Here is an 18130-nt window from a genome sequence, read left to right on the forward strand (position 1 = left end):
TTCCTCTGCACTCGTGGTTCGATGGCGTGATAAACAGTAGCATGATCCTCCCTCCCCCTCCCTAGTACTTTGGAAACATGCACCAATAGTGAAATATTGATAAACTTTAAGATCTATCGCTGATTAAACACCATTGATACATAAGACCACTGACGCCATTACGAAGATCCCTTTTTGAATAAAGTTTATTTTTAAGCATGTGGTTTCTTTTCCAGCAAAGTTTGCACCAGCGGCCAAATTTGTTTACGTGACATTTTGATGGCTCCTTGATTGTAAAAGCTGATTCGTCCATTTTCACTGTCGTACTGAAAAGGCAAACTTGTCAATTCAACATCCTTCATATCTTCCATTTCTTTCTTTATCGGCAAGAGACAGTCCTTGGCGATGAAAAATGCCAGTTCACGCTCATAGACACCATTCTTTGTTTCTTTCGCATGATCGTACGAGGTTAAAATGATTTCCAGATCCAATTTTCTCTCCTTCACAAAGTCCCAGGTCGATTCGATCATTTGCTCTATCCCGTCTCGTTCCGTCCATGCCTGCAGATACCACGACATTGAACTGGTACCCACACGATAACCATTCACAACAAATTCTTTGTAATCTTTGCGAAGAAGATCTCGGCAGCAGAGATGCTGTACGCGTGATTTGACAGTCTCGATTTGATCGTAGTAATCGTTGCTTGTTGTCATGGTGTCGCTTGCTTTAAATTCGGATCCACCGAGAAAGTCATACACTTCGACATCTGTTTCGGTGGTCTTGCCCAGTTCCCATCGCAACCCGATGGTATCCACGAGAATGGGTGCCAAAGCTAGCTTTGTGATAGCATGCTTATACTGAGTGTTATTGTGCAACACATCCATAAAGTGTACAATAACGAGAGACATGCATGATCCAACCATCGAAATTTGACGAAGAGGAGAGTCCAGATAATATTTTTCGTCGACATGATGATCTAATACGCCCACTACACGGTTCGACCATTTCGCCTCATCAAACGGTGGCGTTAACCGATTGTGATCGATCAACACTACCTTGGTCGTCTCAGGGAAGGCGTCCAGATCAACCTTATCAATGCAGATAAGGTTTGACACGTCGACACCGGCTTGTTCAAAAACCCAGTTGACTTCCGGTCGCAAAGCCAAGTCTTCACCAGGTACTTTCACTAGAGGTATATACACAGAAGCATTGTCTGATTGCTGACTGAGAAATGCGAATAATAGAGAAGAGATTATGGAATCCAAATCTGTCAAGATGCATAATATATGAGTATCATCCTATTAACAACAACCACTTTGTCGAGAATATACCAGCCGAGTCATTGCCTGTCACAATGATGAGCGATTTGGTATCGTCAGGACGGGTGATGTGTTGCTTTGCCTGAATGAGAAAGTCGTCTAACAGATGGGTCATGTCTAAACGGTCAAGAAAGAAGAAAAAGAAAGTTGGGCAAATAAGCGGAGCATGAACCTCATTATTGTGTATCGGCATTTGTTCACCATGGGGTTTTTTCAATAGAGATATTTCACTTGTATCTACTTTATAGCAGGCACATCATTTATTCTTGGTTATCTTTATACTGACTAGTCGCTCTACCAAGCTCAAATAGACAATGCATAATCAACCCCCATGGCCAGTGTTAATGGTCCATGTCAAAAGGGCGCCGATGGCGGAATAATAATAAAAAAAAAAAAAAAAGTCGACCGTTTCGAGGTAGGAAGCAGTCACGGTCATCCACAAACAAATGTTGACAGGGCGGGTTGAGCTTTATTTTCCCTGTTGCCTATTTCTTTGAACACAGCATTCTCCACCATGTTTCGCTTCAAACAACCATTGGAACGTTTAGGTATAAACTTGGCTAAATTCGGAAGTTGACATTGGATATAGATACTGATAGGGCTTATTGTTACAGCGATACGCACCCCCGTCTGTTCCATTCTCAGAAACGAATTCCACGGATCAGCAGTGGCCTGTGCCAAGAAGCATCCGAAACAGATCAAAAAGGAGAACTTGGCTAAACGAGCCGCCAAAGCTGCCGAGTTTGAACGTACGAAGCCTTCTCCCATCGTTTCTCAGTCGGCTCCCTTTTTCAACACTTTGCATACACCTGAAAGTGCCTACAACGGTTCCAGCGACGACTACCAACACTTCTTGACCCAAGCCGATAAGCAATTCATCTTTGAGCAGACGCCCAAAGACACCATCGAGTCAAGTCACCTTGCTGCTGTGGACGGTGTCGAGGAAGCATTGAAACATGAACAAGCCAAAATCGACGCAGTAAAAAAAATCGTCAGCTTGCAAAATGGTAACGCAAAGGCAGTCCAGTTATGGAATATCCAAAAGGCCATTGAATGGTTTCAACGGAAAGAAGGTGATACCGGCAGTCCAGAAGTGCAAGGTAAGAAAATGGCAAGATTCATTGAATATCCCCCGTGCTGGCGCTTAATCGCTTTGTTTTTAGCTGCCATCTTGACCGTCCGTATACACAACCTTCACTCTCATTTGCAGCAACATCGCAAAGATAACCACAACTACCGCCAACTCCGTCTGATGGTCCATCAGCGAGCAAAACTTCTCAAGTACTTGAAATCAAAGAGCTTAGAAAGATATCAGACATGCTTAGACAATCTCGGATTGCAGCCTAGAGCTGTGGAAGGCGAAATCACTTTGTAAACAATAATAAATAGACATCACAATGAAGTACACAGACTAGTTGAAGGTGGAGGACGCAGCTCAAACCATTTGCACCCGCATATCGATCAGTCAATCAATCAAGAAAAAGAAAAAATGGAAGAATACTGTTTAGCGACTGTTATTTGGTTTTCAATTCCTGTTTTCGCTCTGTCCGGTTTTACTTGAACCATCCATGGCCGCCACCTGGTTTGATTTTGTTTTTGTTAGTGAAATATAAGATTTAGGGAAGCTTCAAGTGAATTCCTTACCTTGGTTGTAACTATTCTGTTTGCCAGGTGACAAGAAGGATCCTATTGCGCCAAAAGGCGATTGCTGTTGAGGTGGCGGTGGGGGATAATAGCCCTACATTGGGTTTTTGGTAAGTCCTTTCATACGCCCGTGATTTTTCAGTAGATGATGAAACATACCTGGGCATAGCCTCCATGGCCATGATGTGGAGGTTTGTGTTTATCATGACCGAAAAATTTATTTGCTGCATAACTAGACGAGAATCGCGATGAGTTTGTGCAAAATATAGCATTTCGAAACTAGGCTGACAAATTTACCCGAGTAATGCACCCGCAACGGCGCCGCCTGCTACTGATCCCATGCCTCGTTCTCCATCAGGACCTACAGGTTGACCTTGTCCGGGTTGTTGGCTCTGATTTTCAATAGTATAAGGCTGCTGACCAGAAGGTGTCGTTCCCGCATAAGCTTGATTTCCGTAAGCATTCTTTTCGTTGCCGGCATAGCTCTGTGCTTGACCAGGGCTGGAAGCGGGAGGATAGGCAGGGCTGCTGGGTGGATAAGTTTGTGGACTACCGGAAGAACTGGGATAGGGTTGTGAACCATAAGAAGCAGGATAGCCATATGGACTGGGATCGGCACTGGTGGACGGCATGCCAGGTATGCCGCTTGGCATAGCACTGGGCATAGTGTTAGGTACAGCATTAGGCATTCCGCTAGGCATAGCACTTGGCATGGCGAGTCCACCAACGGCACCTCCGGGGCCACTGTTTGATCCCACTGGAGGCTCCCATTGCGTCCTGCCAGAAGCTTGTTCAATGAAGTAGTAGCGCTGTGAGTTGGGATCCCACACAGCTACCCTATTTCGAGTTTTAGTCTCCGTTATGGTGAATAATTAAAAGCTTTAGAAGAGCTATTTACCATCCTTCTGGAACAGGCGGTGGAGGATATGGACCTTGTGGGGGAGCGTTCATTTTGCAAAGAATAGAGAGAAAAGCGTGGTTTGCAAGCGAAATGTCAGGTCTCCAAAAATAGTCATTTGAGGCTCAGGTTCGTTAGAATATCCAATCATTGCACCTTGTGTTCCCCAGGCTTTCCTTTTTCGACTTGGCGCACTTCTGACAAATCGTACCATTGTGATTCAACATACAAACAGTGTTTGCGCAGCTGTGCATACTCTTTTTTCATGTGTGTTGAGCGTGTACTTTATCATTGTGATGCACAAATAGAGAATACCGTTGTTGAACAGTTTCAGCTGGTTGCGCGAGGGGCCAAGTATAAGGCACTGATAGAAATTTTTGAACGCTTGCGCTAAAAATGGCAATGTCTTACCTATTTGCATGGATCAAGCATACCTTATCTTGGCGAAATTTGTATCGCTAAAATTCTTGTAGGCAGAATCCCTATTCTTTTGATACAATAAGGATTTTCACATTTTGCCAATAAGGCTCTATGAAAAACCTACAAAATGTCTGAGGGAACCTTTACTGGTGCTGATTTTCAAAACAAAAGTCGGTCGATTTCCCAACAGCTTGACTCTCCTCTGATCCCCAATGTCATACTGCAATGGAAATTTTCGTTCTTGGCAAAACTGAAACTCTGAAATATAATGAATATTGCCAAGCTGGATGATGTAAATACAGTAACCTCTTCATTCTCGGGTGCTTTAGTTAGTCTTGCCAGTAAACTACAATTGTCGTCCTTAGGCTAACACACCGAGTTTGCAAGTGTACGCGCCAGATTTGCCATTTCATTCCTGAATATGTAGTTTAGTGTTATCTCACAAAGAAAAGAAACCAAAAAAAAAAAAAAAAAACCAGGATCAATGGCCACGTGGAGAATAAACTGGTTTTTTGAGAAGCCCTTGGCCTGGATTTCATATGCTCGATGTAAGATAATGTGCCAACTGATAAGTCGGAAACACAAACCGGTACTATCACAGCAGAACAATGATACAAAAATACGCTCAAACGATCTGATGAAATGGTTAAGAGTGAGCAGCACTTACTGTCTCTGCATGAATACTTTAATTGCAGTGGTTCATCTCGGAAATGTATGAAACAAAAAATCGGCTATGATGAACAACTTTCCATAACCAATTACAAGCGTCAAGAAAATGATATGACTAGCGTACCATAGGATGATACAAAGGCTCTTTGATTTTTGCGTATTCAAGTTAAGCAGTCCCATCATATTCGCTATCGGCATACAGTACATATGGTGGACTTCGTATTATCCCAAGTGAAAGAAAAAAAAGAACGTTCAAACTGTTGCACAAACTGTGCAAATTTTTTTAAAGAAGGACCGGAACATCTGAATACTAGAGACGAATTATCCCGTCACTTGGCTTTTTGCATAAAAACAAGCGATGAGCATTTTTAGCCGGGTGGTATCGGAAACGGTAGAACAAGTTCGTCATCTTTCACTGAAGAATATACTCTCGTATTTTTCTTTTCGTTGCCGATGCCATAAAATGACTGAGCCGGCTTAGGCCTCCTCGTTAAATGGTTTTTGGCTTTTTGAAATTGTTGAATGACAGTGGAAACTTAATATGATACATATGATAAAGAGTGTACACATCTCAGCAATACACAAATCGCGCATGAAGTGAGTGTTATCGCTTTTGTTGTTTTTAGCGGTATGAAAGTATTTTGTCCAACATTTTTCCATTTTGTTTCCGATGGGAATTCTCTAGGAAAGCGGAGCGAAAACCGTGATGGGAAAAAGTAGGACGAAACACAAAGATAGGAGCATGGCGCGATCGTATCCCGATCATAAGAAAGATCGCCCATAATACCAACGATCGGACAACGGGTATACACATTAAAAAGTTTCGTTATTTAATAAAGTACCATAAAACCAAAATAAAGTTTAGCGCGGGAACAATAAAAGCGATCTACTTCAAATTGCGTTCAAATGAATGCTTAATTTTCAAATAAGGAGAGTATACCAGCGATCTCCAAGAACTTTCTTGAATAGGAAGAGATTTCATTGGATGAATATGATACGGACATCGCCATAACATAATAAAATTTTGTCAACTAAGCAACCCAAATACTGCATGCATTGAAGCGCATCGCTCCCAGGGGCGGTAACTTTGTTGGCGTTCAACGATTTTTTTCTTTTGTTTTGCCGTTGTCGTTGGTTCTGTACAATGCTGGGTTATCTGCCCGTTGGTACATGGAAACAATGTGAAAAAAAATAAAGCCTCTCCCGTGGAACGTCAGTTGGTCCATTTGATTGGTATGGGCGGAGTCGTTGTAGAACGTGGCAGTTTTTCAGGGTCCTGTGCGCAAGCCGAATTACCCAGTTTGCAAATTTTCGCCACCTTGATCAACCGAGGCTAATTTACATTGATCAATTTTGCAATAACCCTAGACCAAGTTCCAAGGGCCTATGACAATACTAGAGTCTTGTTGTAAATGACTTGACCGGGGGAGGGATAAATTAAATAAATGTCCTGGAGAAATAAAGCCGGCTGGCCAGTCAACGAACGGTATCCGAAACCAACACATTGATTTTTTTTTTTTTTTTTCAAAGAAAATTCGTCATCGATTGTTTCTCCTCATCTCTGAGCTAGCTATGACACTGTCTTGCATATAGTATAAGCTTCTAATAAAACTCCCGAATTAAAAATCTTTGATTCATTTAATGGAGCGTCCCCAGTCCATGTTATCAGTTTCATACATGGACTTACATCATCCCTATAAAAAAATGAATAAGCGGGGTTTCATGCGCTACTCAAAGTATTACCTTCGTAAATCAAAAGGCGATCTGATATTTTCCCGCTTTTAGACTCGGAAGTCATTTATACCTGTCAAACTGGGTGTTTGCCGTTAATTTTTCCTGCTTTTTTCCATTGTCTTTTTTTGTTTATTTGTTTATTGTTCAATCCTTATACCTTTTTCTTTTTCTTGCTTCTTTTGTTTCTCCTTCAAATATTTTCTTCATGTTAGAACCGCTCCAAACAGATCTTCAAGATTTATCCATCAAAGATCCTGTCTTGACCACTACTCCCCACGGGCAAAAGCGACTTCAGGACATCCTATCATCTCCAAAGTTACTCGCTGCTTTCGAAACTTATTTGCAACATGCTCAAGCCCACGAAAATCTTCTGTTTATCGAAGCCCTATTCCAACTACGATACGAAAAAAACCACCGCAATCTCGAAGTGGTTATCCATAGGTCCATAGTTCGTCCCACCTTTTTGTTACAATAACATTTGTGCAACATGCATTGACATCATAGTAGATTGTGGAGAACCTTTATCGCTCTCGGTGCACCTCTAGAACTCAATATCACCAATCGGGAAGAAATTGGCGCCGCGATCCAGGCCCACAAGTGGGATATCGTGTCAAATCAGTGTGCACTTGATATCTTTCATGATGCCGAACTACAAGTCCGAGCTATCCTTGTAAGACCGACGCTTCTTTTTTTTATTATTTTTGCGAATGTCAATTCACTCAAATGTAAATTTCAGGAACAAAAAGTGGCCGAATTTGATGCCATGTGCCTTAAATCCTTGTAAGTTTGTATGAATGTTCCAAAATTCATGAAACATATTGTATTAACAAAACAAAATTTCTCCAGACTTGATCCATCCTACCCTCGTCAAAATCAAAAGCGTGTCGCCATTATTGGTGGTGGATTTACGGTATGCCCGATTTATCCAGACGTTTCATGACTTGGTAGTTCCTGACATTGTTGCATGTAGGGATTTACGATTGCTTCCATTCTGGATCCCATGCCCCGTTTCCATGTCACTCTCATTGACACAAAGGGTACAAGAGACAAGAACAATTGCTTCAATGAAAATGGAACTAACAATGCTTTGATTAGATTCATTTGAATACAGTCCAGGAATGATCAAGGTACGGTTGTACTGAATCATGAAAAACAAAAATTATGTTCAATGACTAAAAGAATCTTCTACTTGCAGATGTTGGTCCGTCCAGAAGAGACTTCGTCTCTGCGCGTGCGGCATGGCTCGTATGTCAAAAACGGGCGCGTGATCATCGGTTATGCCGAAAAAATCGTAAACGATGCGACGGCTGTCAAAGTGAACGATGAACTGGTAAGCAAATCGATCACATGGCAATGCCATTTTGATAGGATCGGTTTAGTCTTAACTTAAAATAACGTTTAATTTATAGATACCATTTGATTATCTCGTGATTGCTACCGGAAGCACCTACAAATCAAAGTTGAAATCGTTTGATGTATCCGCTCTCTATCGAATGTCGGATCTGGCAGCAGAGCACATCGAATTGAAGAAAGCAAACAGTGTGCTGATCATTGGTACGTCAACCCCATTTGGTTGTTTCCTGCAAAAAAAAAGGGGGCAGCATGAGTTGAATGTATTAACCATGCAGAACTAACACGGAGTTGATCATTTGGCAGGGGGCGGTCTTGTGGGCTGTGAACTTGCAAGTGAGATTGCATTGCATACATTTTCTGCACCTTACCGGCAGAAGAAGCGTGTCACTTTGGTCGAATCACATTCCACCCTTGTGCGCCGAAGTTCTGATAAGCGTCGTATCAATGCTTACGAATACCTCACCAAATTGGGCGTAGAAGTCGTATGCAACGAAAAAATCGTTGATTTCGACAGCTGCGACATGAACACATACCTTGGTTCGAGCGGCCGTACCTATCGCGGCTACGATAAAGTATACCTTGCCACAGGCACCACCCCTAGTAGTCAACTTTTGCAAGGCGATGGCGATGTAGGTTTTGAAGCCTGCGTGGACCATTGGAGCCGGATTCGCGTGAAACCCACGCTTCAGTTGGATCATTGGAAATATAAACACATTTTCGCTGGTGGCGATGTGACCAATATCAATGAAGAAAAAACCGGCTATGCCGCCACCTTGGCCGGTGTATGTATTGCACGCAATATCTGTCGTATGGAGAAAGGAAAGCAACCCTTACGTCAAGGTACCAAAGGCACTATATCAGCGCCGGTAAAACCGCTTCACGGTCAAAGTTCGCAAGGCGGTATTGGTCGTCGTAAGTAACTTTTTCTTTTTCTTTTTTCTTTGTCCTCATAACATACGCAAATGCAAGTTACAGATAAAGCTCATTCAAAATTATTTTTTTTTATTCCAGAACAACTTGGCAACTTGAAAAGAACCTTTGCTTTTCTGAATCCGAACTGGGCTGCTTTAAAGGTCTTTGATGAACAACAGTTTTTACGTATTGTGCAAGGCGAGGCTGTAGCCAGTACATTGGCTGTCGGTCGTTTGCCGTCGCGTTTGGATGTTACTTCCAAACCTAGAGGACGATCCATGTCTCGAGACCAAGGGCAAGCAATGAATCGCAGAGACTTCTTTTCACAGCCATCTCCTGCTGCCAATATGTCTGGCTCGGATATTTTGTCATCTTCACAAATCAGTGGTAGTGGTGGTGGTGCAGAGAGTGTACGAAGTTACTTATTCAGCCACAAACCTTACAACATTGAACTGTCCTTTGAACCGATTGCGGAAAACTGCAATTTCCGGCGAAACGAACAGGGTCACCAGTCCATGGAGCATCTCAGTTGCAGCAGCGAAGACGATACTCCTACACAAAACAGTGATTCCCCGAATTCGTCCATTATCACTATTCCAGATACTCATGCGAAACCGTTGCGTCACATGGGATCGACTTCTTCCATGGTCGATAAAGCCATCATGAGCGAATACCGAAGACGAAAGGGTGTCGCCTAAGGAAAATGACGTGCGTTTGGCCTTGGTTCGCACCTTTTTTTTTTCTGTTTATCCTTTTTTTTATTTTATTTTATTTTATTTAAACTTGCGTTCAATTTTTTGGTCTCTCGTTGCCGACATATTTGTATATTTTGTCCAAGACAATGATTTTATGTAGAAATATCTGAGACGTTTGCATGTGTATAGATTTTTTTCAATAGCATATTCATACTCGTTCTTTTTATTCTTCCTTCCTCCATAATATACTATAACTGTTTTCTTTTACTGTACGACGATCGATATTTTTTGCAAAATGAGATTTTCGATAAAACTCGGGTTTTGCCTATCTCCAGGCTATCCAAATATGGTAAAAGCGAAAATCAATCGAAGCGAAGGTTGCATCCGATAAAGCCGAGCCTCGTGACGACGAGTATTTCCCAAATGCTCATGTTGTCAATGCTTAGCAGACTGGGTATGCTAGCATTGAGGAGCATGGATCGTTTCATGTGTTGCATACATTTAATAAAGAAACAGCTGAACGGTTTGCGCGCATGTTGCTGCCAAGTTTCTTACTGTTCTTTTTTTTTGGTTGTTTCTTGTGACTTTTTCAAGATTACATTCAATTTTTAGTTTGGTCGATCTGCCTGATCTGCTTCGCCCATTACCGATGTATTTTAACTAGAAAAGAAAAGGAAAGGAGGTATGGATGATATCAGTTCATCATCGTTGTGACACAAGTGAGACTATGATACCCCGCCCGGATCGAATTTTTTTGTCTCAGTGGGCAAGACAATCTCGATTTGCACGCAAGGGTCGCGTGATGCACCAGCTTGGATTTTTTCCTTTCTCCTATTTTATGCTTGACTTTTTTGGGAATACTTTGAAGGACTGAGTGCTCAGAAACCAATGAGGATCTTCGGAATAGACTTCTTTGCAGCTGTATCCAACGTGGATGAATTTTTTGTCAACTGGAGCAGATTGCCATGGAAAATCGAAACCGATATAGCGTGTGAAAAAAGTGACAAGCGGGTTATGTTTAGGGCCATAGGTCATCGGGAGCGACTGCCGTGGTTCCGAGGGCTCCTTTTTTGTTAATTTTAGTTGTTTTATTTTCGTCAGCGCGACCTTGCTCTTTTGACGACGTCGTTAGCCGATTGGGGTACAAGCGTCGTCCAAGGGATGACTATTTTTACGTGCAAGGGTGGCCATGGCGCGTCACCGGTAACTGGCTCGGTTCGAAGCCGAAGAATGAGATGGAGAAAACGAGAAAGTTTCTAAATAAGTGGAATGGCCGGTTCAACCGTAGGGCAGCAGCGGTGGGGTCCAGATAGAATACGGCTATCGCTGGTCTGTTAGTTTAGGAATTGACTTTTTCGTTCGGCCCGTTGCCATGTGTTCCCGAAGCGTGAAGGCATGTATTGTATGGAAAATAATACAAATCACTGATACTCTTGCATTCCGTCGGCATCTTCACCCTTCTTTGTTACACTGACACCTATGCATTCGTTTGCCTTGCTTCACTCAAATTTCGCCCTTTAAGAAATCAAAACAAATAATGCATGAAAGCCTTCAACTTGGGATTTTTTAGTCCTCTTTCATATAATCTTCTTTTTTCTATCTTTAATACTTTCAATTTTTTTATCCCCTTTTATCTTTACATCGCCCTTTGCCCTTCGCTTTAAGATTACAATGCCTAGTCTTAAGGTTCGTCTTATGACACGTCAAAAAAAAATACCAGAATTGTTGCAATTTATACAAAGCAAACGACCTTTTACTTATACTACGATTTGCACGTTATCCATTTCAAAACATTTAGGTCTTGGAACCCACATTAGCGACGTTTGGATTCGAATACAATTGGAAGCTGAACAAAGAAAAGAAGATTCCTTCATACGACGAAGAAAATGAGGAACTTGAAGAAGAATTTGTAAAGACACTCCTGCGAAATACAAAATCACCTATCGTAAGTGAAAATAGTCCCTGCTCAAGATGTCTATATCTCATACATATTTTTTTTTTTTTTGTTTCCATAGTGCCAAAATGTGGACGTGATTATCGCGGAAAAACAACGCAACCTATGCAAGTATTTCCTTTTGGCCTTATCACCATTTTTGCTTTTGACATAACTAGTTAATGAATGACCATAGACCAACATCATCAGTTGCAGCAATTCCTTGGCATCATGGGTTCACCATGCAACAACAACACGAACGATACCAACGAAATTATAACCCCTCTAACACCTACGTCATTACCGTTACCTGTGCCAGCTGTGGATCGATTGGCTGAGGAGACGCCAGATCTTGAATTGGTGCGTATAAAGCCGAAAATAGGCCCATTTCACCAGCTGACTGAATAAAAATTACCATGTTTATAAATTTATATAGAAACGAGAAGACCAAATCCGCGAATTCATTCTTACCGAAAAAAACTATGTGGAGACATTGCGAGTGATTATGGACGTTATTTACAAGCCATTAAAAGCCGAAACCCAGTCAAGGCAGCCCATCTTGAGCGCCTACAAGTTTTCCAAAATCTTTATCAATATTGATCACGTCCTAGACGTCAGCACGGAATTCTTGAAGGAATTGCAATCCTATATCAATGGTACTTCGAATGCAAGTTTTGGTGACATTTGTGCACGTCATGTAAGTGACATAGTGACTGATGTCCTTGTTTTGGCTGGTCCATTTTTTTTTCATGGAATTGCTTTTGGGTGGCATCCGCTAAATTCGGCATATTGGGCCCCTTTTTTTTTCCTTGCCTTGTGCAATGTTGCAGATGGCGAATTTTGATTGTTACAGAAAGTACGGATTGGAACGCCGTGAAGCACAACTATTTCACGGAAAGGAATTCAAATCCAATCAAGCGTACCGGAGCTTCCTTGTCAATGCCAAAGGTCATCCCCGATGTCGCATGCGGCAACTTTCCGATTTACTGGCCGAACCTGCCCAGCGATTGGCACGTTATGCTATGATGCTCAAAAGTAGGACAAAGCAAACTCTATCCTGCCGGTTGCACGCATTCACTAACTGTGCTACTGGGTCATTCTCGTTTGACTCCCTTTCCCTTTTTTTGTTTCCCTCTTGTCACAGATATTTTGGAATGCACATTACCGAGCCACAGAGATTATAACGGATTGACAAACGCCTACGCAAAAGCGAGTGAAGTGGCCATGCTGGCGGATGATGACCCTACGAAACTGGCAACGATGCTGATGAGCTTGTATCATTCCATCAAAGATTCACCGGTATGTGTTGTGTTTTCTTTTGTACTTCCAATATATTTGAAGTGGTATAACGTGCTTCATGTATCTTACGAATGAACTCTATCCTATCGCGTGTTACTAAAACGGCGACTTAATAGTGTTCTCTAATCAATCAATCGCGATCCTTTGTCGCACATCTGGATGCCACAGAAATTCACCGTGTTTCCAATAAACCGGTTCGAGCTGTCACCTTATTCCTGTTCAACGATAAACTGATGGTGGCCAACCGCCCTTCCTATAACGTGAAAGGAATTGACTTGTGTGACATTGGGATTCATGATCATGATCCATTGGCCCCCTCGGGATCGGTGTCCAAGAAACGAGGAAAAGATCAGAGCTTGAAATTCAGGGGTTGGGTTGATCTGGAGCAAGTTGAAATCTTCCAAGGCGCAGCAGGTACGTTCTATATTTGGCTTAGCTTCGTGTGTCATCATGAGATGCTCGCATCATTTATGACATGCATCATTCTTTCATTGGATGGTCACACACACGAAACACAAAACCCCAATCCTACCAACCATATGTCATTTTGACGTTCTGACTTTGTCTTTTTTGTTGTGTTTAGATCGACCAGGTTCCTTCTTGCTTCGTACCTCGACTGCACAACAACAAGATTCCGACGCTTTTGCTGTCACCTCCTTTGAAAAGCATTTCCAAAAAGGGCCACGGTTGTATTCTGTTGTACCACCCAAAGAATACGCCAATCTACCTTCAGCCGCGTACGAGCGGCAGGCTGCCGAATTCATCGCCACCTGCCAAAAAACACAGGCTCTCAGTAAACAATACAGTAGGTTATCGTTTTTTTTGACAGTTCCTTCCCTTTTTGAACGTTGCTGACAAAGCTTGTTTGTCGCTTAATTAGGTGGAAAAGATCAAGTGTATCATCGCGAATGGGATGAACTTCCGGTGTACAGTAATTTGTATACGCCAACAACGTACCGACAAGCCAAATACCGAGTAAGTACAGGGTTATCATGTCTTTTTAAACAAACCTGAGTTTAACATTATCCCTAGAATAATGTTGTTATCATGTATCTCGAAGACAGCACGGATGTGAACTTGGAAGTTCTCAAGAGCCGGGGCGCTTCTCCGTGGATTGTATGCCTTGTACAAGCCAACCCCCGCGGATTCCGTCTCCATATTGCCAGCAAAACATCCCTGATGCCTATTAGGGATCCGGTACGGGCCATGTCACCTATGCCTGATTCTGAGGAACAAGCTCCGGATCAGGACGGCAACAAGACGATTGACTTTGAATGCGTTATGTGGAACAATGGTAAGCCATTTCTTCGATGGTTACATGCCCTACACTGCATAGCATTCAATGTTAACGAGTTACCATAGTAATCTTGTGCGAGCGCCGTCTTCGTGCTTCGCAAACATTTTCACTCACGCATGACAGCATCACAGAGCGAGAGCTTCAGCGCCGGTCGCGTTCCCGTTCTCGTTCGCGTTCAGCCAGTAGCTTAAAGATTAGCAAGTTCTTTAGCGGCACAATGCGTTCACGCTCATCATCACCTTCGCGTAACCCGACGGCTTCCTTGTCGTCGTCAACACGTGCCCCCGATATCGATTCCATTGGTGATTCCTTCTCAAGCACAAGAAGTACAGGGTTGTTGAGCGGTAGCGATTCCTACAGCCGGTCAAGAGCCAATAGTATGACCAGTGAATGCTCGTCTACTTTGACACCTACAGATGCTTCGCTTGATGTACCTCATGCTTCGATAACTCAGCGTCGCTCTATCTCTCACCTCATCAACCGGCGACATATGAGCATTGATTCTGCTTTATCTCAAGAAAGCGACTCCATGGTTCACCGATACCCGTCCAATGGTTTTCCCTTTAACATGCCAGTGACGTCTGCATCCACAGATATGATGCATCGACAAGACCTAAAGAGCTACCGCCGTGACAGTAAGTTACCGCATGGAGTCGGAGGTGAGATTCTTTCATCCATGAAATCTAACGTCAAATTGTCAAAGGTTATTCAATCGATAGAACATCAATGGAACTATATCAAAGCAGTCTGATCGGCCAAGTAAGTAACCTTTTTATCGATCACACTGTTAAAGCGGCCACAACTAAGTTGCCCGCTTTTTACCCATTAGGTGAAACGTAGTTTCAGTGGAAGTACGAACAGTATGTCCCTGGACCAGGTAAATTTTTATTTAAACTTTATTTGCCATTTCGTTCTCTCATATTTTCAATTTTTTTTTTCACATCACAAAGCATGACCAAGAAGACCACAAAGAATCTACATCTTACGCCAAGGCCCAGGCTATTTACGCAGCGTTAGCTTCGGAACGTGAGCGTCGAAAAGATGCATCTCCCGTGTCTTCGGACGGATCCTCCAGGCCGTGCAGTAGAAGCAGTACTATTTCGTCATCCACAAACAGCTATGGGGTCGGCTATGGTCACTCATTCAACTCGCGTTCCGGATACACAAACACAATGTCCTCTTTGGCTAGTCACAGTACACGCAGTTCTATCAGCCTTGAAGATATTGATTTCTACAAGGTATGCTCACGCGCGTCTTGTTGCTTATCATTTTGTATTTATAATATGCTCATGCCTCGTTTTTATTAGTCACAACAAGCAGCATCTGCGCGCACTCACAATTTTGGCAGCACCGCTGGAGCATCCGATTTGAACGAGGACGATGATATTGTCCGTCGTGTCAATGAATTGCTTGCGTCTCAAAGAAGACTGAATCACCAACAAGCCCCTCAATCATCGATTCGCTCCAGACGAGACTCTTCCTCCATGGTTTCTGATGCCTCAAGAATGCCTACTACGACAATTGACGACACCAAAGCATTAGATCAGGTCGCCACTGCCGTTGAAACTTTTGGGGACCACATGGGCAACCGATGGCAAACCATGTTGGACAGATACAAAGTCCTCGGTAACAAAATTACCCAGATCGCTGAACAGCCAAAATCCGTAAGTTGAGTGAGGATGATCAAATAGATTGTAAAACTAATAAGCCGTGTCAATCCCCTGCAACAGAACGACCTAGACAGTTTGAACGATCTTTATAACCATACGTACAATGACATGTGCGATATTTTCCAAGTAAGCATGACTCTGACAAAGTTTTATAATTTGCTGTATTCACAAGCTAACTCAAACGTGTAATAGAGTTTCAATACGGAAATGGAGCAGCTATCGCAATTACTCCACAGTTACCGTAGAGAAGGACAATTGCCACGATCGCATGATCTGCACTACACCGAAACCTTGCTGGAACGCAAACTGACAGAAGCGCAACTTGCCCGTGAACATTGGAGAAAGACCACAAGGTAACATTCAAGACACAGGTTTACAACGTTGTTTAGCGACTAACACTTGAAACCGTTTTAGTCAAACCAGTAGCCCGGTCGCCGATTGTGGTACATCCTAAATTATTATTTCACCCATCTATTTTCTTTATTCGCAATGGACATACTGTCCTTTTTTTCGTTTCCTCCATTTCCTTTTCGGCTTTTTCTTTTTCTTTTCTATACCTGTGCCTTGTTACATACCACTATGCCCGCTTTTTAAGTTTCTTTTTTATGATAGTACAGTATTATGCCCTTTCCTTTTTGCCTTGTTACATTCATATCATCACAAATGGTATCTTTACGATATCATCTGTATTATACCCGTTGCATTCTCCGCATCCACTTGTTGTATGATGATTCATTCCTTTGTCATTGCTTTCTTTATTGTATGTCTATCTCTTGTAAATACTAAAACGTTTTACCCGTTACACCCGTTATTTTTTTGATAACCATTTTTTCCATGATGACTTTGATGATGAGTTGTTGGTATTATCTTCCTCCAATGAACCTTTCTTTGACAATGGTAGGGACAAGCCTTCAGTCATTGTTGTGGTTACAGGGAGCTCATGTTGACTCATCATTGATTCCACCCTCAGCGCATTGTCCGCATATCGAATACTTCCGTCAGCGTCACCGGCCGAATCCGCATACGCCATGGCTTGCTGATAATAGTTCCATGATTGATCAAATTCCTTTTTCAGCTATATAAATAGGAACGATAAGTTGAAGCAATTACACAGTTTAACGCATGGATATGTAATTACTTCTAGCAATCGGCCCAAATTGTTGGCTGCGACACCGCCACATTCTTGACAGTCACGCGTTGTCTTCTCCATGTTACAGTAGCGCAGGGAATCTTGTGCCCATCCCATAGCTTCTTCGTGTTTGCCCAGACCATACATCGTTTCAGAAAGCTGGTTCATGATAATAGCGCGAAGACAAGTCCACTTTGGTTCGCTGACAGTGTTTTCATCCGGTAATTCTTTCAATGCTTGAGTAAATAAGGGTAATGCGAGTTTGAAGTTTCGCTGCGTTGCATAGAGACTCGCCAGCGACGTGGTGGTTGTGACTTTGAGAAATCGTTGGTCATCATTAGGCTGTTGGATAGAGCTCGATGCGTGCAGTGCGTAAGCGAAAAATTCCTCGGCTTGTTCACCGTGACCAATCCGCAAATAAAGATCGCCCAAATGTTTGGCGGTCTGAATCAATGCCTGCTGCCTTTCTTCGTGGGACGACTGCTGCAAAAGTAACTTCCATGATCGTGTATATTCCGTGATGGCTTCCAAGAGATTGCCTGCTTTGGCTTCATCGTCCGCCAGGCGTAAACGTAGGCGAATCAAAGTGGGCGATGCTTCGTCGAGCTTCTTTTCTTCCAAAGCAATTTCCAATACTTCTCTTAAATAAACAGCGGCAATAGCAAAGTCGGGGGCGATTTTCTCTCGAAAGTAAGCTCCGTGAAGCAAATTGCGCGATTTGTAACCGAGTTCACTGGGCGTGCTTTCGAGCATATACTCAATGTAGAGATGGTACGATTGCCACAGCAACGTGACAGTTGCTGTAAGAGAAATCAGAGCATAGCCTGCCACTTTGCCTGCAAATTTGGCTTGTACTTTCAGTCGACGCATGGATTCCACGTATGGATTGGTTGAAAACTCTGGTTTTTCACGAACCGATATGCGCATCAAACCACGTTGGGGACGTCGTTGGAAAGCCCAAAGATTCAGACATCGCTGCTGATGTTGTTGTTGTTGCGAGAGTCTCTGTGGATGACCAAAGACATTATTCCTCCATGCAGGATTCCCTGCAAACCGACGTAATAACGACATGAGCAGGGTTGGCTGTCAGTGCGTGCCCACGATTTCCTTTGCTTCACTTTTTGTGACGGTTTAAGCGGCTGGCGGAGTTTACCGAGCCGGTGGGGGGGGGAGTGGGAA

At 42.9% G+C, this 18130-nt stretch overlaps 6 protein-coding genes across 6 annotated transcripts; 3 read left to right on the forward strand and 3 right to left on the reverse strand.

Moving 5' to 3' along the window:
• Nucleotides 1-116: 116 nt before the first annotated feature.
• On the reverse strand, nucleotides 117-1698 carry BYT42DRAFT_569940 (uncharacterized protein). Its single transcript, XM_051568341.1, has 2 exons — nucleotides 1311-1698; nucleotides 117-1246 (listed from the first exon to the last, which is right to left on the reverse strand). The coding sequence occupies exons 1-2, from the start codon at nucleotides 1489-1491 to the stop codon at nucleotides 192-194; spliced, it is 1236 nt and encodes a 411-aa protein (XP_051424114.1). The 5' UTR covers nucleotides 1492-1698; the 3' UTR covers nucleotides 117-191.
• Nucleotides 1683-2686, forward strand: BYT42DRAFT_569944 (uncharacterized protein). The gene is made up of 3 exons (XM_051568342.1): nucleotides 1683-1846; nucleotides 1913-2398; nucleotides 2462-2686. Exons 1-3 carry the CDS (start codon nucleotides 1813-1815, stop codon nucleotides 2671-2673), a joined length of 732 nt encoding a protein of 243 aa, XP_051424115.1. The 5' UTR covers nucleotides 1683-1812; the 3' UTR covers nucleotides 2674-2686.
• BYT42DRAFT_569950 (uncharacterized protein) lies at nucleotides 2687-3910 on the reverse strand. The gene is made up of 3 exons (XM_051568343.1): nucleotides 3841-3910; nucleotides 3240-3779; nucleotides 2687-3174 (listed from the first exon to the last, which is right to left on the reverse strand). Exons 1-3 carry the CDS (start codon nucleotides 3891-3893, stop codon nucleotides 3081-3083), a joined length of 687 nt encoding a protein of 228 aa, XP_051424116.1. The 5' UTR covers nucleotides 3894-3910; the 3' UTR covers nucleotides 2687-3080.
• Nucleotides 3911-6595: 2685 nt separating this feature from the next.
• Nucleotides 6596-9759, forward strand: BYT42DRAFT_569957 (uncharacterized protein). Its single transcript, XM_051568344.1, is given in 11 exon segments — nucleotides 6596-7035; nucleotides 7047-7104; nucleotides 7171-7333; nucleotides 7400-7443; nucleotides 7510-7573; nucleotides 7634-7700; nucleotides 7759-7790; nucleotides 7859-7993; nucleotides 8073-8217; nucleotides 8320-8928; nucleotides 9028-9759. 11 exon segments carry the CDS (start codon nucleotides 7011-7013, stop codon nucleotides 9624-9626), a joined length of 1941 nt encoding a protein of 646 aa, XP_051424117.1. The 5' UTR covers nucleotides 6596-7010; the 3' UTR covers nucleotides 9627-9759.
• A 1762-nt stretch (nucleotides 9760-11521) lies between these two features.
• On the forward strand, nucleotides 11522-16559 carry BYT42DRAFT_569974 (uncharacterized protein). The gene is made up of 17 exons (XM_051568345.1): nucleotides 11522-11543; nucleotides 11611-11684; nucleotides 11753-11916; nucleotides 11993-12253; nucleotides 12387-12591; nucleotides 12701-12855; nucleotides 12972-13269; nucleotides 13439-13660; nucleotides 13736-13830; nucleotides 13888-14149; nucleotides 14218-14787; nucleotides 14856-14911; nucleotides 14982-15029; nucleotides 15103-15390; nucleotides 15460-15816; nucleotides 15883-15948; nucleotides 16015-16559. The coding sequence occupies exons 3-17, from the start codon at nucleotides 11788-11790 to the stop codon at nucleotides 16177-16179; spliced, it is 3177 nt and encodes a 1058-aa protein (XP_051424118.1). The 5' UTR covers nucleotides 11522-11543; nucleotides 11611-11684; nucleotides 11753-11787; the 3' UTR covers nucleotides 16180-16559.
• Nucleotides 16560-18030, reverse strand: BYT42DRAFT_569979 (uncharacterized protein). The gene is made up of 2 exons (XM_051568346.1): nucleotides 16961-18030; nucleotides 16560-16897 (listed from the first exon to the last, which is right to left on the reverse strand). Exons 1-2 carry the CDS (start codon nucleotides 18020-18022, stop codon nucleotides 16631-16633), a joined length of 1329 nt encoding a protein of 442 aa, XP_051424119.1. The 5' UTR covers nucleotides 18023-18030; the 3' UTR covers nucleotides 16560-16630.
• Between the last annotated feature and the right edge of the window lie 100 nt (nucleotides 18031-18130).

This window comes from Radiomyces spectabilis (assembly GCF_025331425.1).
Source record: "Radiomyces spectabilis strain NRRL 2753 chromosome Unknown BYT42scaffold_6, whole genome shotgun sequence".
NCBI classification, from domain to species: Eukaryota; Fungi; Mucoromycota; class Mucoromycetes; order Mucorales; family Radiomycetaceae; genus Radiomyces; species Radiomyces spectabilis.